The sequence below is a fragment of the Manacus vitellinus genome, unplaced genomic scaffold (assembly GCF_001715985.3).
Source record: "Manacus vitellinus isolate BGI_N305 unplaced genomic scaffold, ASM171598v3 scaffold_96_pilon, whole genome shotgun sequence".
In the NCBI taxonomy this organism is placed as follows: Eukaryota; Metazoa; Chordata; class Aves; order Passeriformes; family Pipridae; genus Manacus; species Manacus vitellinus.
In genome coordinates this window covers 1,095,139-1,121,028 of record NW_021940901.1, presented here as the reverse complement: position 1 = coordinate 1,121,028, position 25,890 = coordinate 1,095,139, and the positions used below count along the sequence as shown (strand labels likewise).

Sequence of the window (25,890 nt, the reverse complement as noted above, 5' to 3'; positions counted from 1 at the left end):
TTGAAGCAAAGCTGATGGTGCAATGAACCTGTCTGACAAAATATAGACCGTCACAGAATGAGTGTGATTTCTCTCATGAGATCCGTGGACTGTTTGGGAATGAAATGCAACTACTTGACATGAACAAGATGACTGAGACCGTTAACGAGAAACATCTTACATTTGGCGAGGGGGGGAGGTGGTGCTGGAAGAACAAGAGAACCTCAACAAATGCCACACTAAGGGAACAAAGACATTCATCTCATTCCTCTCTAGTGAAGGTAGCCTGGAACTATTGCCAAAATCTTAGTAAATACACAGTCGTAGTGTCTCCAACATTGCATGATTTTATAGCTACAGGGATTAGGTGTTCAGTAGTTTAAAAAATACCAATCAGCCTCCCTCCAGAACTGCTGGTGGCATGTTGATTGGGATTGTCATCCTGAAATTGGACTTCCTCAACTAATATATCTGCATAGTCAAAATCAGTAGGTTTCCCCTTGGAGCAAGAAAGTAGCTAAGTCTAAATCCTTTTCACCAAAAGGTTGGTGACACCAACTATCCGTGGTTATGTTGCCCTGAGCTCCACAGTGTGTAGACAAAAGAACATCAGCTTTTATTCTAAGCCCTTTTCCTTTTCATAGGCCATTCTCATGAAGTTGTAAATCATTGAGGCAGAAAAAAATAAGGTGAACATGGTAAGGTTGCAACAATAAAGAGAAATAGAAACTTCCGCATAAATAAGTCAATTGCTTCTGTGCCAGTTTTTAAATCATCACAAACAGGTTATATTAAGAATAATCACAATAGAGAGAGCCAGAAAGTTACCCTGTAATATGGGAATAGAAAGTAACAAATTAAAATTAAAGTAAACCATTCTACAGGTAAATGTAAAAATTACAGCCAGGAAAACAGATACAATCAATTCTTTTACCTGTTTCTCTGTGAGAATGACTCTGCCTAAGAGTTGATTTTCAAGACCTTTCATCGTCACAGTAAAGTCAATTATGGAGGTTCGAGCACTAATTTCAGGAGAGTAACACGGATTTGACAGTTTTGTAGTAATGTAGAGTCTGAAGCCATCCATAACATCTACTTCCTTATCACCAACTTTCACCTTAAGAAAAGTATTATAAAGAAGTCTTGAGATATCAAGAACCAGTACACACTCTTTCAGATACTTCATATAGGAAAAAAGGTTACATTTTTTTGTTTAAAGGCATAAAAATACAGTTTTAAATTATATATCTGATGCAAACAATTTGCTGAGAATACCTATGGACCACTTAAAGTAGCCCATTCACAGATTATTTCAATTTTTTTGAATTGTCATAAGGAAAAGGATAAGGAACTCTATACATTAAATATATTGAGCATTTGTGATCTTAAACTCTACTTTTTTTATTTTTTTTTGTATTAGCATTAATCAAATTTAAATTACTTTACTTTTTCATAGTCCTATATTTAGTAGGAGTTATTTTGTTAAGGGCAAAGGTGGGGGGAGGGAAGGGAAGGGGCATTTCCACTTTTTTGCTCATTTGTTTTATTTTTACCTTGTTAGCTGAACCTGTTTTAATGATGTTTCTTTCCAAAACATTATCCAGTGCTGGGTCAAGTTCTTCTCCAACATCTTCTACTAAGAGAGGCCTTCCCAAAGAAAGGCTGTCTTCTAAATGATTTCTAAAATACTTGTGATTCAAAGAAGTGATCTAAAAATATAAAAAGTGATCTATATATTATGATATGACTAGTTAACAAGCTTTATGGTTTTTTAATATTTATAAATTATTTCATTTTATTAAAATTACTGCAAAAAACAATGGTCTGATGAGTAGACTAGTATTAAGGTGAGAATTGTGACCACAAGAAAAGGTAGCATCAAATTACCATATTCTCTCTCAGATCTCATGGAACTAAACTTCTATTTTGCAACTGCAAATGTAGAAGCAAAGCAGCACTGAACACTTGCAGTTTTTACATCCTATGAGTGCAACTACTCAAGAATTTCACAGTAAAAATTCACAGGGACCTTTTAGCACCTTCCATTTTATCCTGGATAACATCCCCAAGTCAAACTGCAGCAGGGTCAATTCCAAGACCAGGGCTCTTCCGGTTTGTTTTTTTTTTTTCTCCTTGAAAATTAGGTGGTTACATCGAAAAAGACCTTAAACAGTCTTTGCTTTAAAATGTAGTCCTCAGTATAACCATGATTAATTTTTAGCATGTGCACAAAGCACATTCAGCTTAGATTTTAAAAACGCTGTAAACAAATAATCATTTTTAACATAACTAGCTAGGCATCCATTAAAGGGTTCCACACCAAGATAAAAATCAACATTAAACTGGTAGCAATACTTTCAGAGCCACTCTATTATCACCCCTCAAGCTCCTCTTTATGGTTTTCAGGCATCTTTTTTTTAAGGTGGTTTATTGGTGTAATCATAATTGTAGAAAGTAAGGACTTTCTCTCTCATACTTTCATGTTTGCATTGAATTGGTGTTTCTTGCCTTAGACTGTACATTGTGGTACTACTGTCTTCCCTGTATACTTGCAGAATACTTAGCACCTGACCTCCATACTAAGACAACATAAATTAAAAATAATTTCTGATTAAAAGGTGATAAAAATATCATGCTATGAACCTTGATTTTAAACATTTAGATGAAATTGTAATGAACTAGTTGATGGTTTTTTCCTAACATTTACAGTATTCTGTAAACATATTTATTTGTCAGACATTGCCCATCCAGCCAATTTCCCACAGTTTATGTTTCATTAAAATAAATTCATTAAACAAATGGAGCCACTGGTGCTAATAGGCTTCAAATGTACACTTTCATATCTAGTCAAATTTCAAATGTAACAAAATATATCTGAGATGTCCTTTATATCCAGACTAGATATTTTATATAAACGGCATTTGCTAAGCATTATGTGAATCACTGAATTGTAATATTTTGTAAGCTAAGAGTTTCTAGGGATTATGAAAGCACCAACATTTCTATTACCTGAAGTTCATTTCTGCCTTCCTTATTTTTAATCCAAATTTTACCCTGTGCCTGTGGATCAATTAATAAAGGATAACGAGATGCTTTAGTGACAATGATTCCATTCTGTATGGATAAGTCATCATTTGGCAATCCTTGCAGGTTCCATTCACTTATAGTTGGAACATCAGTCAACATTTCTATGAGGTTCAAGTTGTAACAAAAGGGTATTTTTCGGCTTCTCATTTCCTTTTCCCAGTCATGCAATAGCAGACTGCGGAACTCTTGGTTAAAAGGACCAGAATAGGACAGAAAAGCTGTAGCCAAGAGTACATCACCTTAAAGAGAAAAAGGAAAAAAAAAAGGAAAGAAAAAAAGCATTACAACTTTTCCAATTCAATTAATGAGTGAGCTGTTCCCTTCCCTAATTGTTACATGTTTTAGCTGGTAACTGAAGAACATACTTTGACCCCTAAAGAAGGCAAATCAGCCTTTTTCCCAAGGTTTGTTACACAACAAGAAAACACTACATTTTAGTAGATGTCATGTTTACTTTATCCTTAGAATGCAACTTTAGGAATTAAGAGATGGGCATCTGGCAGCTTGCCAAGGTCAACCGAACACGCACATTCCCCACCCCCCCCCACCACTATTCCAAACATTACATCCTGCACAAGTGGGACATGGAAGAATAAACTTACTAATAAAATTCCATCGTTTCCTTGGACAATCATGAGAACAGGCTTAAATAATATTTTTGGGGGGAGAAAAAAACCCTTTATTTATAAGTACTAATTTAACTAAATTAATTGTAAATCAATTACAAGTACTACTAATAAAAATTGTAACAGCAACATTATGAAGGTATTAAGTGTGACAGGTTTTAATCTTCTGTTCAGCTTCAAAATTTTCCCACTAAAATTCATGACACACTAGGTTGGGGGGTTTTTGTACCTCTGAAGTAAGAACGCAAGATTCAAACTGGAGAAGATATGATACTTTTATACTGAGCCTTAATACTTTTTAGACATTTTCAAGTTATCTATAAAAAAACCTTGATGAGTTTGTGGGGAAGGTAACCCACATTTTTAATAAGTTAATACACATATACATATTATACCAGCAAATAAAATACAATCTAGCTACTGTAATACAACTTATACAAAAATATCTGATTTTTACAGCCTTTCAAGGCAAAAGTCAGAGAAGAAACTTCAACCCACAGTAAAGGACAAGATAAATTTCATTTATTGACCTAACTAATAAACTAATTATTTATTACAAAGTACTTTAGTTTACAAGTGCAAATTTATAAAATAAAAATTAACTTCTAAGAAACAGAAGTTTTATGAACATTAGTAGCTGCCATTAAATATATTGATTTCTACATATAAATGTCAGTGCCTGAATATCAGTCTTCCTCTCTTTTATGTGTATTCTCAGTTATACACATTTTATTGGCACTTGTTAATATATCACTCCCTTTGGACCCACAAACATCAGTCAGGTTAAAACATTGGTGTCCCAAATATGTTTCACCGCATTCACAAAGTCCATTATCTTTTTTTTTTTTTTTTAAATATGAACTTTAGCCTCATATTTTATTTTTCACCTAACAGTGCTTTAGCAAGGGAATTAAAACAATTACCCTCATTTTAGCAACGAGGATCTAAACTACAAAGGAAATCTTTAAACTTCAAATGTTTTCAGTTTCACTATCCATTAAAACCCAAGGAACTCACAAGTTCAAAGGCGTGGACACAAACTTACCAACCAGCCTCTTGGTTTGCACGGCAAACTCTTTACTCTGTTCTGTCCACCTCTCTTTTTCACCTGCTAAGCCACTTATAAGACTTGAGGCAGTTTGCATTTTATGTCGGCAGCGCTCAGCATCTTCCAACAAAGTCTAGAGAAAACCATACACCAAGAAAAATGGTTTACAGTCATGTATCTGATAGATCAGAAGGATCTCTATATCTAATAAAAACAGTCAATAAACAACAGCTTTAAAAAAAAAAACTCAAACATTTATATCACCAGGCAGAGAAGGAGGGAAAGTCAGATGGAAAAAATATATCAGGACAAATTACCAACATCTGTCAGAAACAAGATTCAACTTCTGAATATTTCTGTTCTTAACTTTCATTTTTGCCTAGTTGTTAAATAATATGTAAAATTCCTGATACCTATTAATTCTGGGGTATTATACCCAGAATTTCAAATTAAACACAAATATACCTTTTCAGGAGGTAGGAGGGAAGAGGGGAGATGATTAGTGGCAAAAGAGAGAGGTAGGAATCAGAGACAGTATCCAAAAAATATCTATCTCTTATCTGCTGTCCATCAACATCCTATTCAAAGAATAACAGTGAAATTGAAAGAATGTATTAAGTATTCCTTAAAATAATGGTAGAAACTACTTTTCTGTGAAGAGCAATTCACCTGTTTTTCTCTCATTGCAGTCTCATACTCTGCCTGCACAATATCTAATTCTTCTTCCTTGGCTCCCAGTTCTTCTTGAGCTTTCTGCAGATCCAGCATAGCAGTGTTTAGGCGATTCTCCTGAATTGCTAAATTAGCCTATGAAGCATACAAACATAAAAGTGTATTCACACATAGAGAATGCCAAAGCTCTTGCTATAATGTATTTCAAAAAGTTTTCCTGCACTGCATTTCCAAATAAAATTCTTCTTTAGAGATTTTATCATTCAGCAAAACTTATTACTTATTATTACAACATGCTAACTTCCTATTGTAGATAGCTGCAGTTAAGCAATTGGTTTAACAACAATTAGAAAAAAATATTTAAAAAAATTTCTGGGAATACCAGTCATTCTTCACCTGACACAAAAGTTAGTCTGACCTAGCTTGCAGAAGAGACTGACGCCACTAGAAGCCTATTCAATGTCTTCAACCAATATGCTTTGTCTAACTACAAATCTTACTTCCCTCTTGGTCTTTGCTACTGTAAATACAAGCTATTCTGTGTTAGAATCATGCTTGACCATGTTCTTCCTGACTTTCATTCTAAATATTTGGGCCTGTTTTTCTCTAAATAACACTGATGAACAGTCTCTGTACAGTCTGCTTATGAACTGAGATCTGGAACATTAAAAGAACCAGATCGAGGGGTTTTTTTCCTACTTAATCCCTAATTAAAGTAAAGCAACTGCAGTATTGAATTTAACAAGATGACAAATGTTTCAACCCCATTCAGAAGGTGTCCAGAGGCATAAAACTGCACAATCTCTTTCATAGTTTTGACGACTTAAAAGTGCAAGTACATTTAAAATAGATTTTATTGCAGAATTCCAATGTTCAAGAGAATCATTTCCTAGAGAGACAAGCATCAGTTCAAATAAAGCAGATGGCATTTCCAGTAGATTAAATTCTCAAGTGCAAACAGGTGGGAGGAGAAGGAGAAAAGAGTGTTTGTGAGTGACTAACAGACATACCTTTAAGGGTAATACTTCTCTGTTGATGGAAAAAAATACAGCCATAGCTTTGGTCCATGAGCAAAGGCCAGCAACATTCCCACATACTCTCTTAGCTGTCTCAATGTTGTAGTCCGCCATTTCAAAATAAGGGCTCAAAAGTTCTACCACTTCTTCATTAATTGTGTCCTTTGGAAATTGCTAAAGAAAAATTTAAAGAGTGTAATACACATAATGTATGTAACAAATGCAAAATATACACGTGTTTTAGAACACACAGAACACTATGAAGATCATAAGTGTTACTGACAACTAATATGAAGGTCTTTGTCTCATGCATCTTTGAGAACTTTACAAAGTCATTCAACTCTGTTCTATATTCTTACAAAATGGAAAAGTTTGCCTTCATTTATGATCTTTGCTATCTTACACTCACTATTACCATTACACAGCTAATTGTTGATATAAAATATCACTAATATCCTGCTGGAAGTTTCCTTTTGCTTAAGACAGAATAAGTGACTTAGCAATCTTCAAAAAGAAAAGGAAATGCTTAGCTCTGGTTCGTAAACATACATTCCACAAAACAGCCAGCTATCTTATCCTTAAATTACTTTATCTCATTAGTGGAATGTATTTCAATTTAAAGAATTTATTTTGACTCTCTCTTTTCTCCAAAAAACATATTTTCCATTTTTCCTTCTCAAAAGCTCTCAGTTTTCTCCCTCAAATTTATTTGCAAGGTATAATGAAAGTCTATTATTGACGAACTTGAAAAATAGCTATTCCCTGAAGCACAAACAGGTTTAGTTATGCACAAGCAAAATGAAAGGTTGAAGTCCTTCAGTAAATCAAAAATCCTTACAAGTAAATGCAATGTGAATATTACATAAATGACATCTATGGCACTACCAACCATACAAAGCTGGACAAGCCTGATTTCCCACTAGATCAATGACAGATTAAGGAAACTCAAAAAGCAGAAATCAGTGATGATAACATCCAGTGGGGTAGGACAAGGTACCATTTATTCCAACTAGATGAGCTGTAATATTATTAGTTTAAGTTATGAAAATGGATTTGTTTAATAGTTACTCTTTCCATTTTCCTAGACCCATGCTATGGACATGAAACCCCCAAAATTTAAAAAATTCCGGTTGCATTCACCCTAATAATCAACTATTCTTTTGCAAGCCAGTGCAGAAGTTGTAATGTTGAAAATTAATGAAAAGTTAGGTAAGAGAAAAAAAGATATTTTCTATCAGCTTTATTGAAACAGATAAGTAATGGCTATTCAAACTAAATGCTTAAAGCTTTGAATCATTTGTCATTGAAAGTAATTTCATTACCTTATTTAGGAAAAACTACAAATGACTTATGACATGACTTTGCCAGAAGGATTCAAATTTATTTCATTACGACATACTTATTTTTAAGCCCTTAACATTTCAGATCTATTGTGTGTGTGATTTCCCTTGCACATTTGTTCTCCTATGAACACCAGAGAAAACATTGTCCCTTATTTTCCTACATTAAAAAAAAAGTATATGAAAAAGAAGGTTGCACAAGCACCTGTAGGTTCTGCAAGAAGTTCCCTGCTGTCATAAGTTTCAAAGATTCTTGCCACGATGGGACAGTACAGCGTTTTTCCTGATCAATTTTCACACTGTTCACTTTACGCTGGAAGAGCAGTAACACGCAGTCCATGATACGCATGATGAGGTGGGGAGGTCGTCCCAGTGTGCGCACAGTGGCAATATCTGTAGGTTTTATTGTCTGTGAATTTCAAACAAAAGGTAAAGCAATTACTGTTATTGTTTATTCAGTAAGACAGAGCACAAGCTCGCCAACTGTATTAATCCCTGGGAGAAAAATAATTACTTATATTTAGATTTACCTCTAAAAAGCATGAAGCTAGAAGGACTCTCCAACCAGATTTTCCCTACTAACTCCTATGAACTCCTAGAAAACCTCAGCACAGCAACACCTAACAACCTAAAACTACCATGTATAGTTTGGACAAAGTGAAGAGCAAAACAGAAACATCTTGACATTTTACTGATTTTTTTTCAAATGTATACATATTGACCAGGAACTGAGTCTAGAAAGGAAAATACATTCTGTTGACATCTAGTAAATGAAGGTGAATTAAGGAAACCAGTGAGAAGGCCTGATATATGTATAGATTTTCACCTGCTGATCCATCTTACTGGAAACATTCCTGGTGTAGAAGCAGGCCTGTGAGAAAAATACATTATAATAATGTATGAAAACCTAGGTCCTACTAATTAAGGACAAGTAAGCCTAGGGTGCAAGTCTAACACTGTAACTCACAACTCTACTGTAGTCATGAATCAGAAAGGATTATGAGACAAGTCTACTGAAGATGTCTCCTTAGAGAAGAATCAATTAGAGCAGTAGAGCTTAACTGCACCACATACAGAGCAAAAAACACTGAACAGTAGTAACTGCTGATGGGCAGACACACTCTAGAACAGGCACAACTCTGATTAGAAGCACTGCTTATCCACAGGCAGTTTAATCGGTTCAAGTACATTACAGTGGCAAACAGTAAGCAACAGGTTATTGCAAGTGTTATGACACCTTGCTTCTAGCCTAGCACACGCCTTACTGGGAATTCATGAAAGAAGATTTTAATTACTTGTGTCTATACTTCAGTAAAGGGATTGTAAATTATTGCAGATTATCCTTCTGATGGCCTTATGTTTCCCCTTATGTTTTGCTGCTCATTGGGTTCAGTGTGCACCAAATAATTCAGCAGAGTTTTTCCAGATATCTGCGTGGGAACTTTAACCAGTGTTTCTTAGTGACTGTTAGGAAATTCAGCCCAACCTTTTTTGCTAGCATCCAAATTGTGGCAAAATTGTTGCATTTAATTTCTATTTATTTATTTACTTACTTATAATTGTGCATTTAGTGTGCTATTTTTATTGCAGGGAAAAGTGCATCTAACTTTTATTGAACTTCGACAATTCTTACTCGAACTTTAAAAAAACTAATCTCATTATATGTTTAGAAATGCTTATAAACTGTTCTGTACCTACCTGTCTCTTAACATAGCATTTACCAATCCTAAAATATGTAAAAAATTGAGTGAAATAGCTAACTGCAAATTTATTTTTTCCATCTGGGTAGCGACCTTTATATTTATCAAATATTTTAATAGGCTTTTGTCCAAACTGCAAGCAGAATTCTACTATTGGAATCCCTAGATGGAAATTTGCAAACCTGTAATGATTATGAGATTCATTTTTTGAAAGATGCAGACTCATATAGAGAATTTTCTTGCTTAAGGGAGTTTCTGAATGAATGAAAGAATGCCTGCTGAGAACACATATATACATGCTGATAGGCTTGTTTTCACGATAGTTTGCCAATCCCCTTTAGACACAAGCAAAGCAACTTATAGAAAATGCAAGAATTTCAAAATTAAGCCCAAATACCTTTGCCCATTGTGAAGTCTCACAATAATGCTAGTGTAGCTTTTTTTATAATTGGATTTTCATTAGCACCCTACATTTCAAGAAGAGCAGTATTGTTTTGGTTCAGCAATTTTAGTCAAAGTCAGAAAGTAAGCTATAATAAGATGCAGGACCAAACACAGAACACTGGTGCTCTCTTTATACCTCAGACACTGACCAGTTAACATTGTTTGGGGCTTTTTCACTTGTCAGGATACTTGGCCACCACTGGGTTAATTGTTTTGTTGTAGCTTTTTTAACCTTTTTCCTGTAGTTAAGTATCAGGATCTTAGGATCTGCTCTTATTCCACTCTTACCAGCTGTCATGTCATCAGCCAGCATTTAGACTTTCCCACTCTGCCCTTTAGGAATCACAGCAGTCAGAGATTGTTAAACATCTCTCCCTCGAAGTGAAGTCATACATTCAGAGGATCCATGAAAACTTTTCTATATTAGATTATCATGGCATTCCTTCAAATCAGTCTTTAACCGTCACAACTGATGGCAGTCTCTAAAGTGGAAAGGAAAACTTTCCAGTAAATCTACATAAAAACTTTTATTTATTGTTTTGAGGTTTTTTTCTTCTGAGGTTTTTTCTTCATTCTTCTCAGTTTCTTGAGATGCCAGATCCCTACTAGCCTCTGATAGGTATACTTCAAATTCCACTACTGCTGTTCACAGAAAAATGCCTTGAGGAACATTCTCATACAGTCAGCTGAACAGGCATTAAAAGAAAATATTACAAAAGATCAGCTAACATTAATCTTTGTTCATCTTAAAGATATGGACAAAGTGTTATCATTCTATTAAAAAAGCTTTACAAAAAGAGTATTTTGAAAGAAATGAAGTCCCATGGTGAATGCTAGAAATATTGGTAATGTCACAATTCGTAGGAAAAAATAATTATTGTTTTTTAAGACAGAAAATAGTGGACCAGCAAACCTATTCAAAATGCAATTTATTTGTGAAAACTTAAAATAGCAGGTTTAGATATGGATGGAATTATAACTGGTTTTACATGGAAAGCACTTCTTCACTCTTTGCACACAAGCTGTTTAGTAACAATATCGACATTCAGATACTGGTCTAATATCAACCTGCAACACATCATATATCAATTACAGTTTCAAATAAAAGTTAAAACTTGCCCTTGTCTGAAAATTGCTTATTTGCAGTTTGGTACTTGCGAAAAAAAGGAAAACAAAACTGAACCTAAACAGCCTCAAAATACGTATGTTTATTTGCGTACATTTTCTGTCAAATGAAGAGCTATGCAATGCACCTGCAATCTTATATTTCAAACACACCCGTCTTCTTAGTAGTAAAATAATGTTATACATGGTCTAAATACTAACCTGTAAGGCTGCTTCTGCCTCTTCCAAAGCAGGCTTAGCAGCTTCTAACTTCTCTTCAGCAATGGCTTTGTCAACTGAGATACTGTCTACAATAGCTTGAGCTTTGTCTTTCACTTTCTGAACTTCGCCCTTCACGTTCTCAGCAGCCTGTGCTTTTACTGTAACTTCTTTCAATACCTAGAATGTGAGTAAACCCATATGCCAAATATTAAAAAAAAACCTAGTTAAAAGAATGTATTAATTTTTGTTGAAAAATTGTATCAGGTCAATTCCAAAACCAGAAAAATCAGACAAGATAACTTTCTCCAAGATCACTTTTTTCCAACACTTCACTTTACTTGACTGATGTTTTCAAAATAGAAGAAATAAAAGGAGAAAAAAAAATGAAACAGCAGTACATTTTGAAGGCTGTACATACCATGTCAGCTTTTTCATTGGCAATTTGAAGTTCCTTTTCTTTTATCTCCAGCTCTCTGCTTAGAGCAGCCACTGACTCAGAGGCTTCTTTCAGTTTTTCCAGTCCAGTATTTATCCTGGAGTCAAAAAACAAAATAAGAAGCACCTAAATCCCTATGTAATTTACACTCCATTTTCCAAATTATTCCATCTATAGAATGAATCGCATCAATCTGAATGAACAGTAGCAAAAGATGTTTTACACCAAAAATAAAAGCTGGACAGGAACTTTCACAAAAGTACCTAGTGTCTTCAGAATCAATAAAGTGAACAATAAAGTACATGAATAAAGTCTGTAGCTTGAAATTTTACTGTATGTCTTTATCATTGCATAAAAATCCTATATGTTGGTTCCATATATGTCACTGTCCCTGTTGAGCTCCAAGCTGACACTCAAAGGACTGAGTTATATACAACAGAAAGCATTTTCACTAAAATTCTGAGAACTATATCAAATTGCTATTTCTTCTTTGAAGAGGATACTGAAAAGAAACCAAAACAACCAAACAAGAGTAACAGAAAAATAGTATTGCAATAAGACTTCTCTAATTGAGCATTAAAATGCCTCTTCAACAGTGCTTTTTTTCTATCAAAAAGTAAGTCTTCACTTGGGACTTTTCAGGCAAGTTTAAGTGGCCTCTACAGAGACTGCTATTGCAAAGGCTAAGCAGTACTTGGACAGCTGAACAAATACAGGTGAACAGACAAAGTATAGCACCTGCCATACCATGCAACTAAGGTAGAAAGGTTAAGTGAATCAAATTGGCATGCACGAACTAACCTGGTACACGCGAAGGTAGAAAACAGGACCAGACCCCACTGTTTTACAAGTCTTCACTCATAAGGTAACTACAGATTTCTAGCTCAAATTGATTTTGGAACCAAAGAATGTTTCAAAATGAAATAAATAGTCTGAGTCTTTCTTAAAGGTTTCCAGCTCTTTTTGACAATCTTTCAAAATTGAGAAGACCATTTTTCTTAAGGGTGATACCAATTGATACAGTAAATGTTAATTTTACATTATAATTGAGTGGTTTTAACATGATGATATATCTGCAAATAGATCTCATTAGTTTAATAAAGCACCTGAAAAGAGGAATGAGTATATCAAAATCACTTTAATAATCTACAATTATTAAAAAAAAAAAAACAAAAAACTCAGCGGTCTAAGTGAGGCCCTATGATCACAAAACCAAAACCACCAAAGGTATTTCTTATATGTTCATATCAGCAGGACACAACTGTTCAGTAAGAAAATAAAAGTTGCTCTCTGGTAAATTAAATGCTATTGTGAATATATTATAAAATTACATGCTAGATGTTTGTTGACGGTTGGAGTTCAGGAACACACTCAGATGATCAATATGATCCGACGATGTCCAACTTATTATTTAAATGAGTTAACTTTTATACAGTTTAGTTTCTCCCTGGTACATGCTCACAACAAGGTGATTGGATAGCTCAGTCTGTGCACACATCTCCTGCCTTCAGTTCATTGGATCTGAAGCTCTGTCCACGCGGTCTGAGATCATTTTTGCCACCCAAAGTCCCTCCTATGGATCTGCCTTTAGGGGTTTTCTGAGATCCTACAGGTGTTTCTTTATCTCTAGTTTTCCCACAACCTTCTACTATAAACATACTATTTTCTCATCTCTTATAACTATAAACACACAGATAACAAGTATAAACTCACATAGTTTCACACAGTCTGTAAGAATAAACATCACAAAGCTTGCAACTTCCATAGTAATGTCAAGCAAGGCCTACAGAAATGCAGGAGAAATTGTTCACACAGTCTTGCTCTCCCAACAGATGTTTTCTTTTACTCACTAAAAATACATGGGAATAATTTATCTTCACCTCTTTTCCCACCACCCTAATTTTTTATACACCGCTACTCTTTTTTCCTCTCCAAATACATATAGTCTTTAACTTATATGGCAAGAGCAACTATAATACTTGATCAAGTTATACTTTTACATAATTTTAGGAATTAAAAAAAACACCTTTCTGCTGTGCAAGGAGACGAGCCATGCATTGAAATGAGACTTATCAGAATACACCTACCTGGGGAAGGAAACTACAGAAAGACAGTAGTAAACTGATTAGTTTACCTGTTTGCTAATGTTTGTACTTCAGCATGCTTTTCTTTGTATGTGGTTTTATATCCCTGAATAAAGGACAGGTAGGATTTGGGAGTCACATGTGTAGAACGTCTGTATCTTTGAAAGTAATCAGAACACTTTTCTGCCACTCCATCCTGGAATGAGCCCATACACTGCACAATTTCCCTCTTTATATCAGCAGTGCAGTCCATATCAAATGAGGACAGGAAATGTTCAGATACTTGAGAGAGAAAGAAAACATAAATGTAAGTAAGTATTCAGGAAAACAGCTTACAAACAAGGCAGTACAAAACAAGTCAGCATGTATTACGTTGGTTTTCACCCAGTTTCTGAAATCTCAGTCTTCTTTACTCTTCACCATCAGTTTCTGAACTTTATTCCACACTTCTCAGTAAAAAGTACAGCCAAGTATCTGTCATTCTTTCACCTCCAAAGTATGCAACTGCTTTTTCACTCTGAACCTGTCTAACAGCTAGCTACCAGAAACTGGGTAATCACAGCCTTCCTCTGTATGCCCTATCGCAGGCACAGTCACAAATAATCTCTTTCTTTAGTAGTATTTTTGCCTTCTTTACTAATGCCTTTAAGCCATGTTCAAGGGAAAATTTTCTTCAAAATGTGTTCAAAACCTTTCCTCTGTTAGAAATATTTCAACAGCTTAATACAGCAAGCTTTGAAGAAGAAAAGATCTATATCAAATTTTAGAACCAAGTAAGCTTCTTCTGGCAAAATTCAATACAATTAAAATAACTACATGACCACCAGTCAGAAAATTACATATCTGCAAAGATAAAACCTACACATACCTGCCACTAGAGCATCCTTAGGCCATTGGCTGAACCAATCTATAGTGCATCCAGAAATGAGAGCAGGGAACTTCAGAGCTCTATTTCGGAATTTTTCACCTACTGGTGAAAAGCAAAGAACTACATGAAGGTTTTGACGGACTCTGGCCATGAAATAGTCATACACAGCCTCACTGGTTGGAGGTCTACGTGGATGTTGCTTTCTGAAGGAGGGTATGAGGTCATTAATGATCTCATCTACTTCATCCCGCGCAAATAAGTTGGACACCTTTGAGAAAAACAAAGATTTTTCATGCTTTATGAGATGATATAACATAGAATATATAGCATGAGGTACATTAAATACCTAGCATTGTGGAAGGGGACATACATCTCAGACCCTGATATTATTAGGATCCACCTACTCCTTTAAACCACAACTTTTGCTGAAATTATTCCATTAAACACACTGAAACTTAACTTGCTCTAAATGTAAAACCCACTCTCCAATGGCTTTGATTTCTTTGTATTCTAATAACTAGTAGTAATTACTCTGAAACATAACCCTGAGTCAATAAATAAATAAATAAAATCAATAAAACCCATCCCATCCATTCTGGACATAAATTGACCAGACAAAAACTAAATGCTAATGAGGTAGTTAATTTAACAGACAACCTTTTAAAACATTAGTGATGTTCCCCAAGTCTCAATTTTTCTTTAAAGCTATTCTCTTGTCCCTGACAGCTTGTCTTACTCTAACCTAGTATAATACATTGTCTCCATTTTTAAAAATACTCCAATGATAAAAAGCACTTGAGTTTTAGTTTCTGAAAGTGTTCCCCTTGACATATAAAGCAATAATCAAATAAATGTAGTTATTTTACTTTACAATTATACATTTTAAAAAGGAGAAGGCATCTTACCTCTCCTGATGATAAGACATTGTTCAAGTATTCCAAGAAAGACTCATCTTTGATGTCATTGTCTGTAAAAAGAAAACAGATGCCTTTGCCTTGCAGTCCTGCTGTTCTGTATAAGAGTTTCAGATCTTCCACAAAGTTTAAAGTGTTGTATGATCTATGAAAAAAAGAATAGTTGAACAAATATTCATTCCTTTTTTGAAAAGTCTTCTGATTAAAAGAAAAAAAAAACAAAACCAAAAAACCAACAAGTAAATTTAGGTAAGAAAAACTCTCTTGGAATTTAAGGCAAAAAGTTGCTTATTTCAGATAGATCCTCTCATGAGAGCCTCACTAATATGCATTCCTACATGTGAATCTACAATTTCTTCTGTAGCCAACATAGCTGCAAAAGATTTAAAATAATTTAGCTTCTCTAGAATGACATCACATTTGAGTGCCAAAAGTATTTCCTGATCATTGACTTGTCCTACAGACACTTTGGGAGGCTTTCATTCTAAGTCAGAGAAGCATTTATAATTTTTTGTTGTTTTTATATATAATATATGTATATTATATATATATAATTTTTTTAATTTATTTATCTTTTGTGAAATATTTCAAAAGAAACTACATTGGGTTGAATAATATGACAAAATATACTTGGAAAAGACAGTCAAAATACCAACATATACTGACGGTCTACCAAGTAGATCTTCCTACCAAGGGCAGGGATGAGGATGCAACCTCCTCACACTGCCAATATTCCTTCTCATTCTGTGAAACATATGAAACAGTTTACTACTCCAAAGATGGTAAAAGTTCAGAATTATTGTAGAAAATCAAGCAAATGTAATAAGTCTCAAAGGATATTCATGTCTTTCCACTCTGTGTAACAGTACTTAGACTACAGTAAACTTGTTTCTTTCACTGCAGAGACTGGGAACCTGTTTCATTTACAGGAAAAGTTAAAGTACTTATTTACTTTAATTTCAATTAATGCTCACCTTGTTAACACTATCTGGAACATATCATAGCCAGCTATGAAGGATGCCAGTCTTGTCAAGCTCTGCTTTCCTGAGCCACCAACTCCAACTAAAAGAGCATTTCCACGAGGAGTGCGAATCACACGAGAAATCTGTGTAATATACCAGTCGTTTATTGTTACAATGTGTAAAAATTCTATGCTACTGCATTAATAAAGTTACATTATCATTAAGTAAAAAATTGAAATTTTAAGGTTTAATTAAGGGATTCTATATTACTATTCATATATTTAGTGGATATTTGTACTTTGCAATATTTTCTGTAAGCTTTCCAAATAGCATAGCAACCACTCGATTCCATCAGTGTGAATGTTTGTTTACCAGTAGAATTGCATCTCACACTTCCACAAAGTAGAAGTAAATCTCAGCTGTGATTTCTTAGTGATGTGACATCACAGCATGACAGATTATTAAAATTGGGAAGGAAATAATAACTTCCCCAACACCATGACCGCTGGCTAACTTTGGTAAGACTCATCCAGGTTCTTTCATTGTGACCGGAAAGACAAGATGTCCCAGGCATATTAAATTCAGGACAAAAGGTCTTCAGTATTCTCTGCAGCAGGTGATAATACTGCCTTTATAATCAAACTTGTTAAGCTTCTCATTTACTTGACTGTGAAAACACACTGTATCAGTATGAATATTTGATCACAGTGAAACATCTCCCGATTAGATCCCCATTTCTTTCCCACTTTATTATTTATCTTTTAAATCAAAAGGCAGCAGCTACCAACTACTTCAAATTTCCCTTCAATTCAGGACTATGCAATGTAAACAAACAGATCCTTTACAATTCGGAGCAAAAAGATTTTCAGAGTTAATTATGAACTGCATGCAGCACCTGTCCCACTGTCCACAGCCAAAACACAATGCCATGAAACATGGAAACAGGTAGAAGATATTACCTGATGCTGAGAAAATACGTCTTTATGCACAGGAGACAAACTTGCTGCAAGGCTATCAGCTGCAAGAGGGCAGATACTCACAGTACCCAGAAGAGCCTACATCAATACCTAGAGCAGCACAGAGCCAGCTGCCTCTCAAAGGCACAATAATACCAAACATCTGGTTGGCAACTGGACCCTTCTATCCGAGTAATGATGCAGGGTATTGGCTTCTGTTCTCTTTATTATCTTGAATATCCCTTTGATAACGCTAGAATTCCATCATGTCAATAACCAACCTGGCATACCTATTTACTTGCCTTTCCTGAAAATTACTTTTTCTCAAGCTATTAAAAATAGTCATGCCAATTTTCCTCAATTTTAAACCTACTTATTTTATATATTGAGTGTAAGGTACTTGTTATTTTTCATAGGTTAATGTTTTATAAGAAAAGATAAAATCAAGTATGGAGGTTTACTCTAAGCATACTTAGTATTTAACTGGACAGAGAAAATTTAATTTGCACATCACCCTTGAAATATTGCTGATCATTTCAATTATGGCTATTAGATCTTTTCCAGGCAGAGGCGCACAAGCCATAAATTGGAAGCTTTGTTCTCTATTTAAGATATCTCTCAGTTTTAATTCATTCAAGTTTTATTACAAAAGCTCAGATTAGGCATTACCTTAACTGTGCTTATCTAGCTTTCTCTTAGAAGCTGTCTGAAGTCTACACAGTTATTTCTGCTTTCAAGAATATGGAATCAGAGAAGCACTACATATTCATTTTATCCAAGTGAAGACTAATATAATATTTCAGGTAGATGGTATACCACCTAGCTACCCAAAGGAGAGATTCCTAATGACAGTCTTCAGTGAAGGAAAAAAATAAAAAAGCAGACCATCATCCGTTTTGCAGAGAAGACCTTAGAAAGAAAGGGACTAATTTTGTGAAATTATAAGAATCTACCCCAGAATTTTGAAAACTGCAGATGTAGTGTGTTTGTCAACTATAATTAAATTTAAATTGTTTAGATATTTAATATATTCAGTTCTTAATAATTTATTATAAGAAACACAGATAACCTCACTATACAACCGAGACAATGAGGGGGTTAGTGTACAAAAAAGAAAAAAAGGTTCTCCTTTGTATGAGGCCTATGCTGTGTGGACAATTGTATCAAGCTGTGTTGTGCTAAAAGTTATGTTCAGGTCCAATCCATATTCAAAGGAATTTTAAAAGTAGTGAGCATACTGTGGATCTACAAAAGAAGTTTGGACTGCATTTATTCCTGCTCTGCTGCATGTACTCCTTCAGAAGCAGCCAATTATGTCTTAACCTGAATTTCATTTGACTCATTCCAGAGAGAGGAAGGGCTCTCAGAAGAATTAACAAGAAAGGTTGAAATAGAGTTAGAATAGATAGCACCATGATCCCACTAGACATAAAAGATAGATATAAAAGAATAGTTCCATCCAGTGCATTTTCCAAAAAGTTTTTAATAGATTTTAATACCTAGTCACAGAGTGATAGATCAAATATACGTTGGCAATAAATTAGTTGCTTCAGTTTTAGAGGTAATTTACCTTGACTCATGCATACCTCTACTCACAGGAGGGCAAATGGACAACAACAAACGGCAATCCAGCAAGACTGTACCTTAACTAAATGAACCATAGCATCCTCAAAGAAAACCATGTCCATTCCAGTACCACGAACATTCTCATTGTATATTTGTAAAAACTTATTTAAACAATTCTGTAGCTGATGAAATGAGGAAATTGGCTCATAGATTTTGGGAATATCTGATTTAACTTCCTCTGGTTTTTCGCCTAGAACAAAAAGCAAATAACAAAACCTTAGCAGCTTAAATAATTGACAAAGGCTCTCTCGGGGCTAAGTAAGTGAAGATAATTAGAAGTCTCACCACACAGAATCAGGCTTATTATACATAATATTATATGTTAGATGTACATACAAGAGCACTGAGTACACTCTGCCTACAAGGTATCAATGTAGAGAAGACTGAAATATAAGTCAGAACACATACTGAGAGTAAAGAGTGACCTTTAATGTGAATATTTATATCCACACAGAAAACATCATGTTGAATTGAAATATAAATGCAAAATGAAGAATATATTTCTCAAAATGCCTTGCCTTCCTGGTGACAGTTTAAATGTGTCTGCCCTGTAAGGCCCCTTTTTAGGAGGCCTAAAAGTTGAAGTTTGAGCTATTTCATCTCAAGTCATTGTGTATTTATCTCAGGGACAAATATGTTGTGCTTTTACAATCCAGAGATAATAGGAGTATATGCAAACATATCACTAACCTGAGCATAGGGCTATTTGAAACTGATGCCAAATGTAATTTTTTTATATATTTAAGAGCTCAGAAATCCAGATCCTGCTCTTACACTTCCACCATAATGGGCAAGACTTTGTCCCATTGTAAGGACAATTACAAACAAAAGTGCACTTGTTAGTGTTTTCACTTAAAGCCAAAACAAGTGGGTTCTCAAGGCTCTGAAAAACATACATTTATATTGCAGACAAAACGTACCTTTCTACATGAGGGCCTCCTATTTTGTATTTAGATGAAGTTTCATGCTAAAAGGCACATTACAGGGCAGGCACATTTAAACTGTCACCAGGAAGGTAAGGCTTTTTGAGAAACACATTCTTCATTTTACATTTCAATTCAACATGATGGTTTCTGTGCGGATTTAAATTTTTACCTTAAAGGTCAATCTTTACCCTCTCAATATGTATTCTGACTTATATTTCAGTCTTCTCTACATTGATGTAGTTTAGCAAGTTATTTAAGGATGTAATTGTTTATTTTCTCACACCAGTTTGCTTTTACTTCTATTTGATTCCTTTCAATCAAGTATTTCCTATCCTTTACTCTCCTTTTCTCACTGCCTTTTGACTACTTCAGTTGTACAAGAAGAGATTCAAATGGCATTTGGCCATTCATGCCAGTCTTTTATTGCCTCCACTATCCATCACTAAACTGATGCTAACACAGATAATTGAATCATCCAAGGCTTAAATAATGACCGTCCCCTAAATTCAAACAACTGTCTTCTGTTCTTTTGCATCTACTAACAAATATTCTCAGGTCATTTAGTAAAGTCAGTGATACTGTGTTTTTGTTTGAAGGATATAAAGATATTGTTATAAGCCATATGGGTTATTCAAGAGATATAACTAGCATTCAGGAAAATTTGATTCAATAGTCATTTGTTATAAAATTATGTAACAGTTATTTCCTAAGAAGTATTGTATTAGCCCAGAGTCAGTATTTTTTTATCAGATTTCTAGGGCATGGTAGCTATATTGCAATCCTTTATCTAGTACAGCAACCCCACAGCTTCGAGTCATTCATAAAACACTTCTTTGATTACTCTGGCAGTCTTGTCTATCTGCCACATAAATGTACCTGGAAGTAAGGCTCTCATATATAAGCAACCTGGATATAAATACAGACTCAGAAATCCCATTAATATAAAGATGTGCCACATCCAATAACACAGACTACCTTCAATGTCACTGGACAAAACAGAAACCCTTACACATAAATTTATTATGCATTTTTTTTAAATATTTTTCTTAGCATCTGTGATTATCATATCCCTTCCCTATTCTTGTCATCTCCTTGGTTATCAGAGCCCATCATTACCAGTTCTTGTAGGTGTATCTCTCAAGAAGTCAACAAAGAATGCATCTATTTCATGACCCAGCAAAGCTTTAGTCTCTTCAAATTCCTCCTCAATGAGTTTTGCCACAGTTGCATGAAACCAATTAACATCTTCCGCAGTTGTGAAACGATCAGCAATAACACACTTACATTCATGCTTCCACAGTTTTATCAGCACCTATATACAAAAAAAAAAAATATATATATTGAATATCTTTGGTGAGGGAGATTTCACAATTTCTCTGGACAATCTCTTCCAGTGCATACTCATCCACACAATAAAGTCTTCCTCATATTCATATGGAACTTCATGTTTATGTCTCTTGTCCTATTGCTTGGCACCACCAAGAAGAGCCTAGTTCAATTCTCCTGACACCTCACTTTTAGATATTTATACACACTAATGAGATCCCCTCTCAATTGTCTCTCTCAAGGCTGAACAGGCCCAGCTCCCTCAGCCTTTCCTCATAAGACAGATGTTCCAGCCCCTTAATCATCTTTGTTGCACTCTGCTGGACCCACTCCAGGAGCTCCAGGTCTCTCCTGTACTGAGGAGCCCATTAGGCTCGCAAAGAAGCCATACCAACTTTAAAAGCCTTTATTTCTTTATCTAAAAATCATATTAACTTTAGAAAAAAAACAACAGTGTTTTGGGGGTTTCTTCAGAAGACATACCTTGAGGTTCTTATTCTGCCCAATAGCAACTTAAGCATACATTCAGTTAACTGTGCAAGGAGCCTTTATCTAGTATTCCAAACTGAAGTGCATTTACCAATGAAGATTTTATTTCCCTAGCCCTAAAACCATATCCACACCTGTTTACACATGTTTATGTACTGATAAACCACTTTTCTAACTACCAATACTACAGCCAAAGTAGAGAACAAAAAAAAAAACCACAAAAAAAGTATACGTGTTTATATTATTCCTTCTCCAAATTCAATACACCTTTCAAGTCCTTCAGTTTGGTCACAGGATGCAGGAGGAAAACCTGCCAGGTTCTTAATACTAGCAGCACTGTTTCAGTCCCACGCTATTGCTACATAGTAGTAGAAAAAAATTCTAAGTACTCCTTGAAGACCTTTTGTTTCAGCCTACAGCACCACATACTGTGTCAAGTCTCAGAACTAACATGTAAATTTATACAGTCACATTTTGAGCAATTGTTTGTTATACTTCAGAAGATTATTAATTGAGAATATATATACATATATCTTAGTGCTCTATATTTTTAGCTTCAGAAATTAAAATCCATTCTAAAATTTAAATCTTAAATGCAGTACAATTCAGGAGCTTATTCAACAAGCAGGGATGTACATTAAACATAAAGTGATTATATAACCCAAATATCTAACAAGTTTTCCATGACTACCATAAACATTTTACAGCACTTCATGTTTCAGAACCCAACACTCTAGATAACTTCACTTTAAAACAATTAAAAGAGAAATTATGTTTTTCTCGAAGAAAGATAGATTATGGAACAAAAATATCAGTATGACTTGTTACTACTTCTTCCTTTTAAACCGTAAGCCAGAAATCATTTGTTAGACAGATAATATGTAGTGACTGAAAGCCTCAAGACAATAATTGGAAGGTGGAACTATTTAATTTTTTAATCAATATATAAGCATTTTCATTGGGTTAAAACAAGTTCATTACTTCTCATAATTTTACCTTCTCAATTTTTTCCAAAAAAGTAGCATTTGTCAGCAACAGAAAGTAGAAGCAAAGTCTCTTGTGTAAAAGAATCAAGTTTTGTTATAGTTTTCAACAAAGTTGTCATTTCAGTTGGTACTATAAAAGCTGGACTAAAACGTCTTTTCCTCAAAAAAACACTGAAATTTCATTTTTTAAAACAAATTCAAATGCCAAGATAGATTCTTCATTCTCTTTCCTACAGTAATTATACACTAATTATAACAAAGTCACTGATGTGCTGCACTTACCTTTGGTTCATTGATCACTTCTGATGTAGCGTTCAGCATTCCTTGCCAAATCCTCGAGAGATCTCGAAGGTTGAAGACATAATGAAACTTGGCTGGTGTGGGCAACATTTTTAGCTTGGTAATCTGCCACAGTCTGCGTGTCAATGGAACCAATTTGGCTACTGTTTTCTTCACATCATCTGAAAATCCACGTTCACTACAGTAGTGCCCTTCTCCAATTACACCTGAGGGAAAAAAAAATGCCAATTTAAAAACACACTAGGGCAATGCTAAGAGCAATGATCATCTGAAATTTCTTTTTCTTTTTTTATAATCCCCCAAACCTTTTCCAGTTTGTTGAAATGGCTTTCCAGTCTTTATTCAAATCTTGATTCACCTGTTCTTAACACCATTCTGCCACCAGCTCGCTCACTGGTTATATAGCTTTTAATTAACTGTGCATTAAAATGTTCTTTTTTCTCCCAAAATAGCTTCCACTGCCTTTCAATAGCTAACCTTTTCTGAGAAACCAGTATTATCCTGTCCTTTGTGAAAGTCTAGTCATTAGTCACTTATTCTTAGCACCAGCAGCACATGAGCATCTCTCTAGCATTGTCACTGCAACAATGATACCTTCATGTCATTCTTACTAACACTTAGCATACCAATTGATTCAGAGATGTGACTGGACCTGAAAAAATTACAGATTAATGACATTACAGGTGGGGAGTGATTACTGAAGGAAAATGTGCTAGTAAACAAATCAGAGTGGGATTAAGCCTCAATTTTAACCATAATGTTTATAAATAGAAGGATAAAGAAAAATCAATTACTATTTTCAAAAATGAGACAGATACAAAGGTAATTTCCCTTTACCAAAAATTTTGTCAATAGAAGAATTAGAAGGCAGAGTACAGTTGAACACAGAAAATTGTCTCTTCAGCCTCTGTGGAATGTCATTGCGACCTCCCCCAGGGTGGATCATGGCAGCCAAAAACTGAATGTCCACAATGTTGGTGAATTCACCAGGTTTTTCCAGGTTATACAGTCCTTTCTGTTCCATCAGTTGCCTAACTATCTCATTAGTGACCTGTAAAATAACCAGGTTTTACATAACAGATTATTATGCATACAACTAAATGAAATATAAAACATACTTATATACTTGAAAGACCTAATAAAGAGTATCTCATTATTTTTCACCCAACCCCCTGCTTATTTGCTTCAGATCAAAAATGCACTGCCAGGAATAAGCACATTTGGATTGTCCTTTCCATTGGTAATATCTATGAACAAAAATCCTGGGAGTAGAGGGGAATCCCTAGTTTAGAACTAATCATTCATACTATAATTTATTCTCACTTGAACACTGCATGATTTCTATATATGCTGGAATCCCTTTTAACACAAAATTTCCAGTTTGTTCTAATCAAGCCCAAACTGATGCATCTTTACATGTTGCATATGATACAAAATATTTTTATTAAATTTCCATGTGTAACAATTACAAGTATGGTTTTCAAGCTGCAAACATAGAATTAGTCCTATATAAAAGAATGCAAGATCCTTTTCTTTAGCCATAAATTAACACCTTGCTTTTCTGTTTGACCAGCTGAAACCACCCCACAGATTGTACATTCTACGACTCTACTTCTATAGAAATTCTAACATTAGTTTCCAAAGCAATATACTTTAGAACAATCTCACCAATGTACATAAAGATTACTTCCATTTTTTTCTAAAACAGAAAAGACACTCCTCACTTCTCAATTTTCACAGTATTTTAATTATTGTCCACAATGGCAGTTTGCTATCACAGTTTGCATGTCAAATTCCCTGGTTTTTTAATTAACAAATGAGTTTTGGTAATATAAATTATTAAAATGATATAGGCATGTTTTAAGAAGTACTCGAACTGCTTCTTGTAGTCAGTATATTTATTTTTAATTAATTCATGACAATGTAATGTGGATGGGTTCTTTAAAATGACTGTTTAAAGACAAAGTACTACATATCAAAGTTACCCTCTTCTGACTGATTGAGCAGCCAATTTTATGGTGTAGCAAGAAAAGAAATAAAACATCTTGTGTCTTCTTTTTTCTTCTTTTACAAACTAACCTGATCTCCCCATTCATTTATTATGGGCATGTTCACATCATCAATGAAGACTGTCATCTTTTTGCCTGCAGGCGGACCATAAGTTGTGCCCATGCGCTTGTCCACATAACTTTCTATTGTACGCTGTTAAAAAGCAATTAGCAACATAGTTACAAAGGGCATCTCCTTTCATACAAGATTCAATCATTTAAACATACTGATGGTTCTGTTACATAGAATTTTACTAAGTAAGGTTTACACAAGACAGGAGGTAACTGTGCTAGTTGAACTAGAGTGTCTGAAATCCCAAGCTATGCAACACTAGGCTGATATTAAATACAACAAATGTCTAGAATAGACAACCATACCTAACAGTTTCACAGATTTGAATACATATCAAACTTTCATTTTATTCATTTATCAGCAAATTTGATGGTTACTAGCAATAAAGATTAAATGAAAGATGTGATTCCAGGAGACCTTTCCAGCAAGTATCAATGTACTACATAAAAGCATACAGTGATAATTAAACTCACATACATAAATAGACTTGATGAAATAATTTTGCCTAATAGTAGACTTATTTCTACTGTTCTTCTCATTATTTTTCCATTTCTCTGATCTTCTTAAGATCCAGTTTTTATTTATTCTATACCAAATGAAAGCTCACTTAACCATGCATAGTTATTCTTCAGTATAAACCTAAATCCATGCATTCTTG

General features: G+C 34.5%; 1 protein-coding gene across 1 annotated transcript in view; it reads right to left on the bottom strand.

The window, feature by feature from the left end:
• Nucleotides 1-25,890, bottom strand: part of DNAH5 (dynein axonemal heavy chain 5) — a 114,189-nt gene that overhangs the window by 19,685 nt on the left and 68,614 nt on the right. The window contains exons 48-65 of the mRNA XM_018086487.3: nt 25,191-25,313; nt 23,949-24,162; nt 23,094-23,317; nt 21,127-21,322; nt 19,102-19,274; nt 16,515-16,645; nt 15,532-15,685; nt 14,627-14,894; nt 13,809-14,040; nt 11,657-11,771; nt 11,239-11,415; nt 7,974-8,177; nt 6,423-6,602; nt 5,410-5,547; nt 4,738-4,873; nt 2,989-3,305; nt 1,533-1,688; nt 914-1,096 (exon numbers count right to left, since the gene is read on the bottom strand). Coding sequence (XP_017941976.3) covers nt 914-1,096; nt 1,533-1,688; nt 2,989-3,305; nt 4,738-4,873; nt 5,410-5,547; nt 6,423-6,602; nt 7,974-8,177; nt 11,239-11,415; nt 11,657-11,771; nt 13,809-14,040; nt 14,627-14,894; nt 15,532-15,685; nt 16,515-16,645; nt 19,102-19,274; nt 21,127-21,322; nt 23,094-23,317; nt 23,949-24,162; nt 25,191-25,313 — 3,321 coding nt within the window. The remainder of the gene's footprint in view (nt 1-913; nt 1,097-1,532; nt 1,689-2,988; nt 3,306-4,737; nt 4,874-5,409; nt 5,548-6,422; nt 6,603-7,973; nt 8,178-11,238; nt 11,416-11,656; nt 11,772-13,808; nt 14,041-14,626; nt 14,895-15,531; nt 15,686-16,514; nt 16,646-19,101; nt 19,275-21,126; nt 21,323-23,093; nt 23,318-23,948; nt 24,163-25,190; nt 25,314-25,890) is intronic.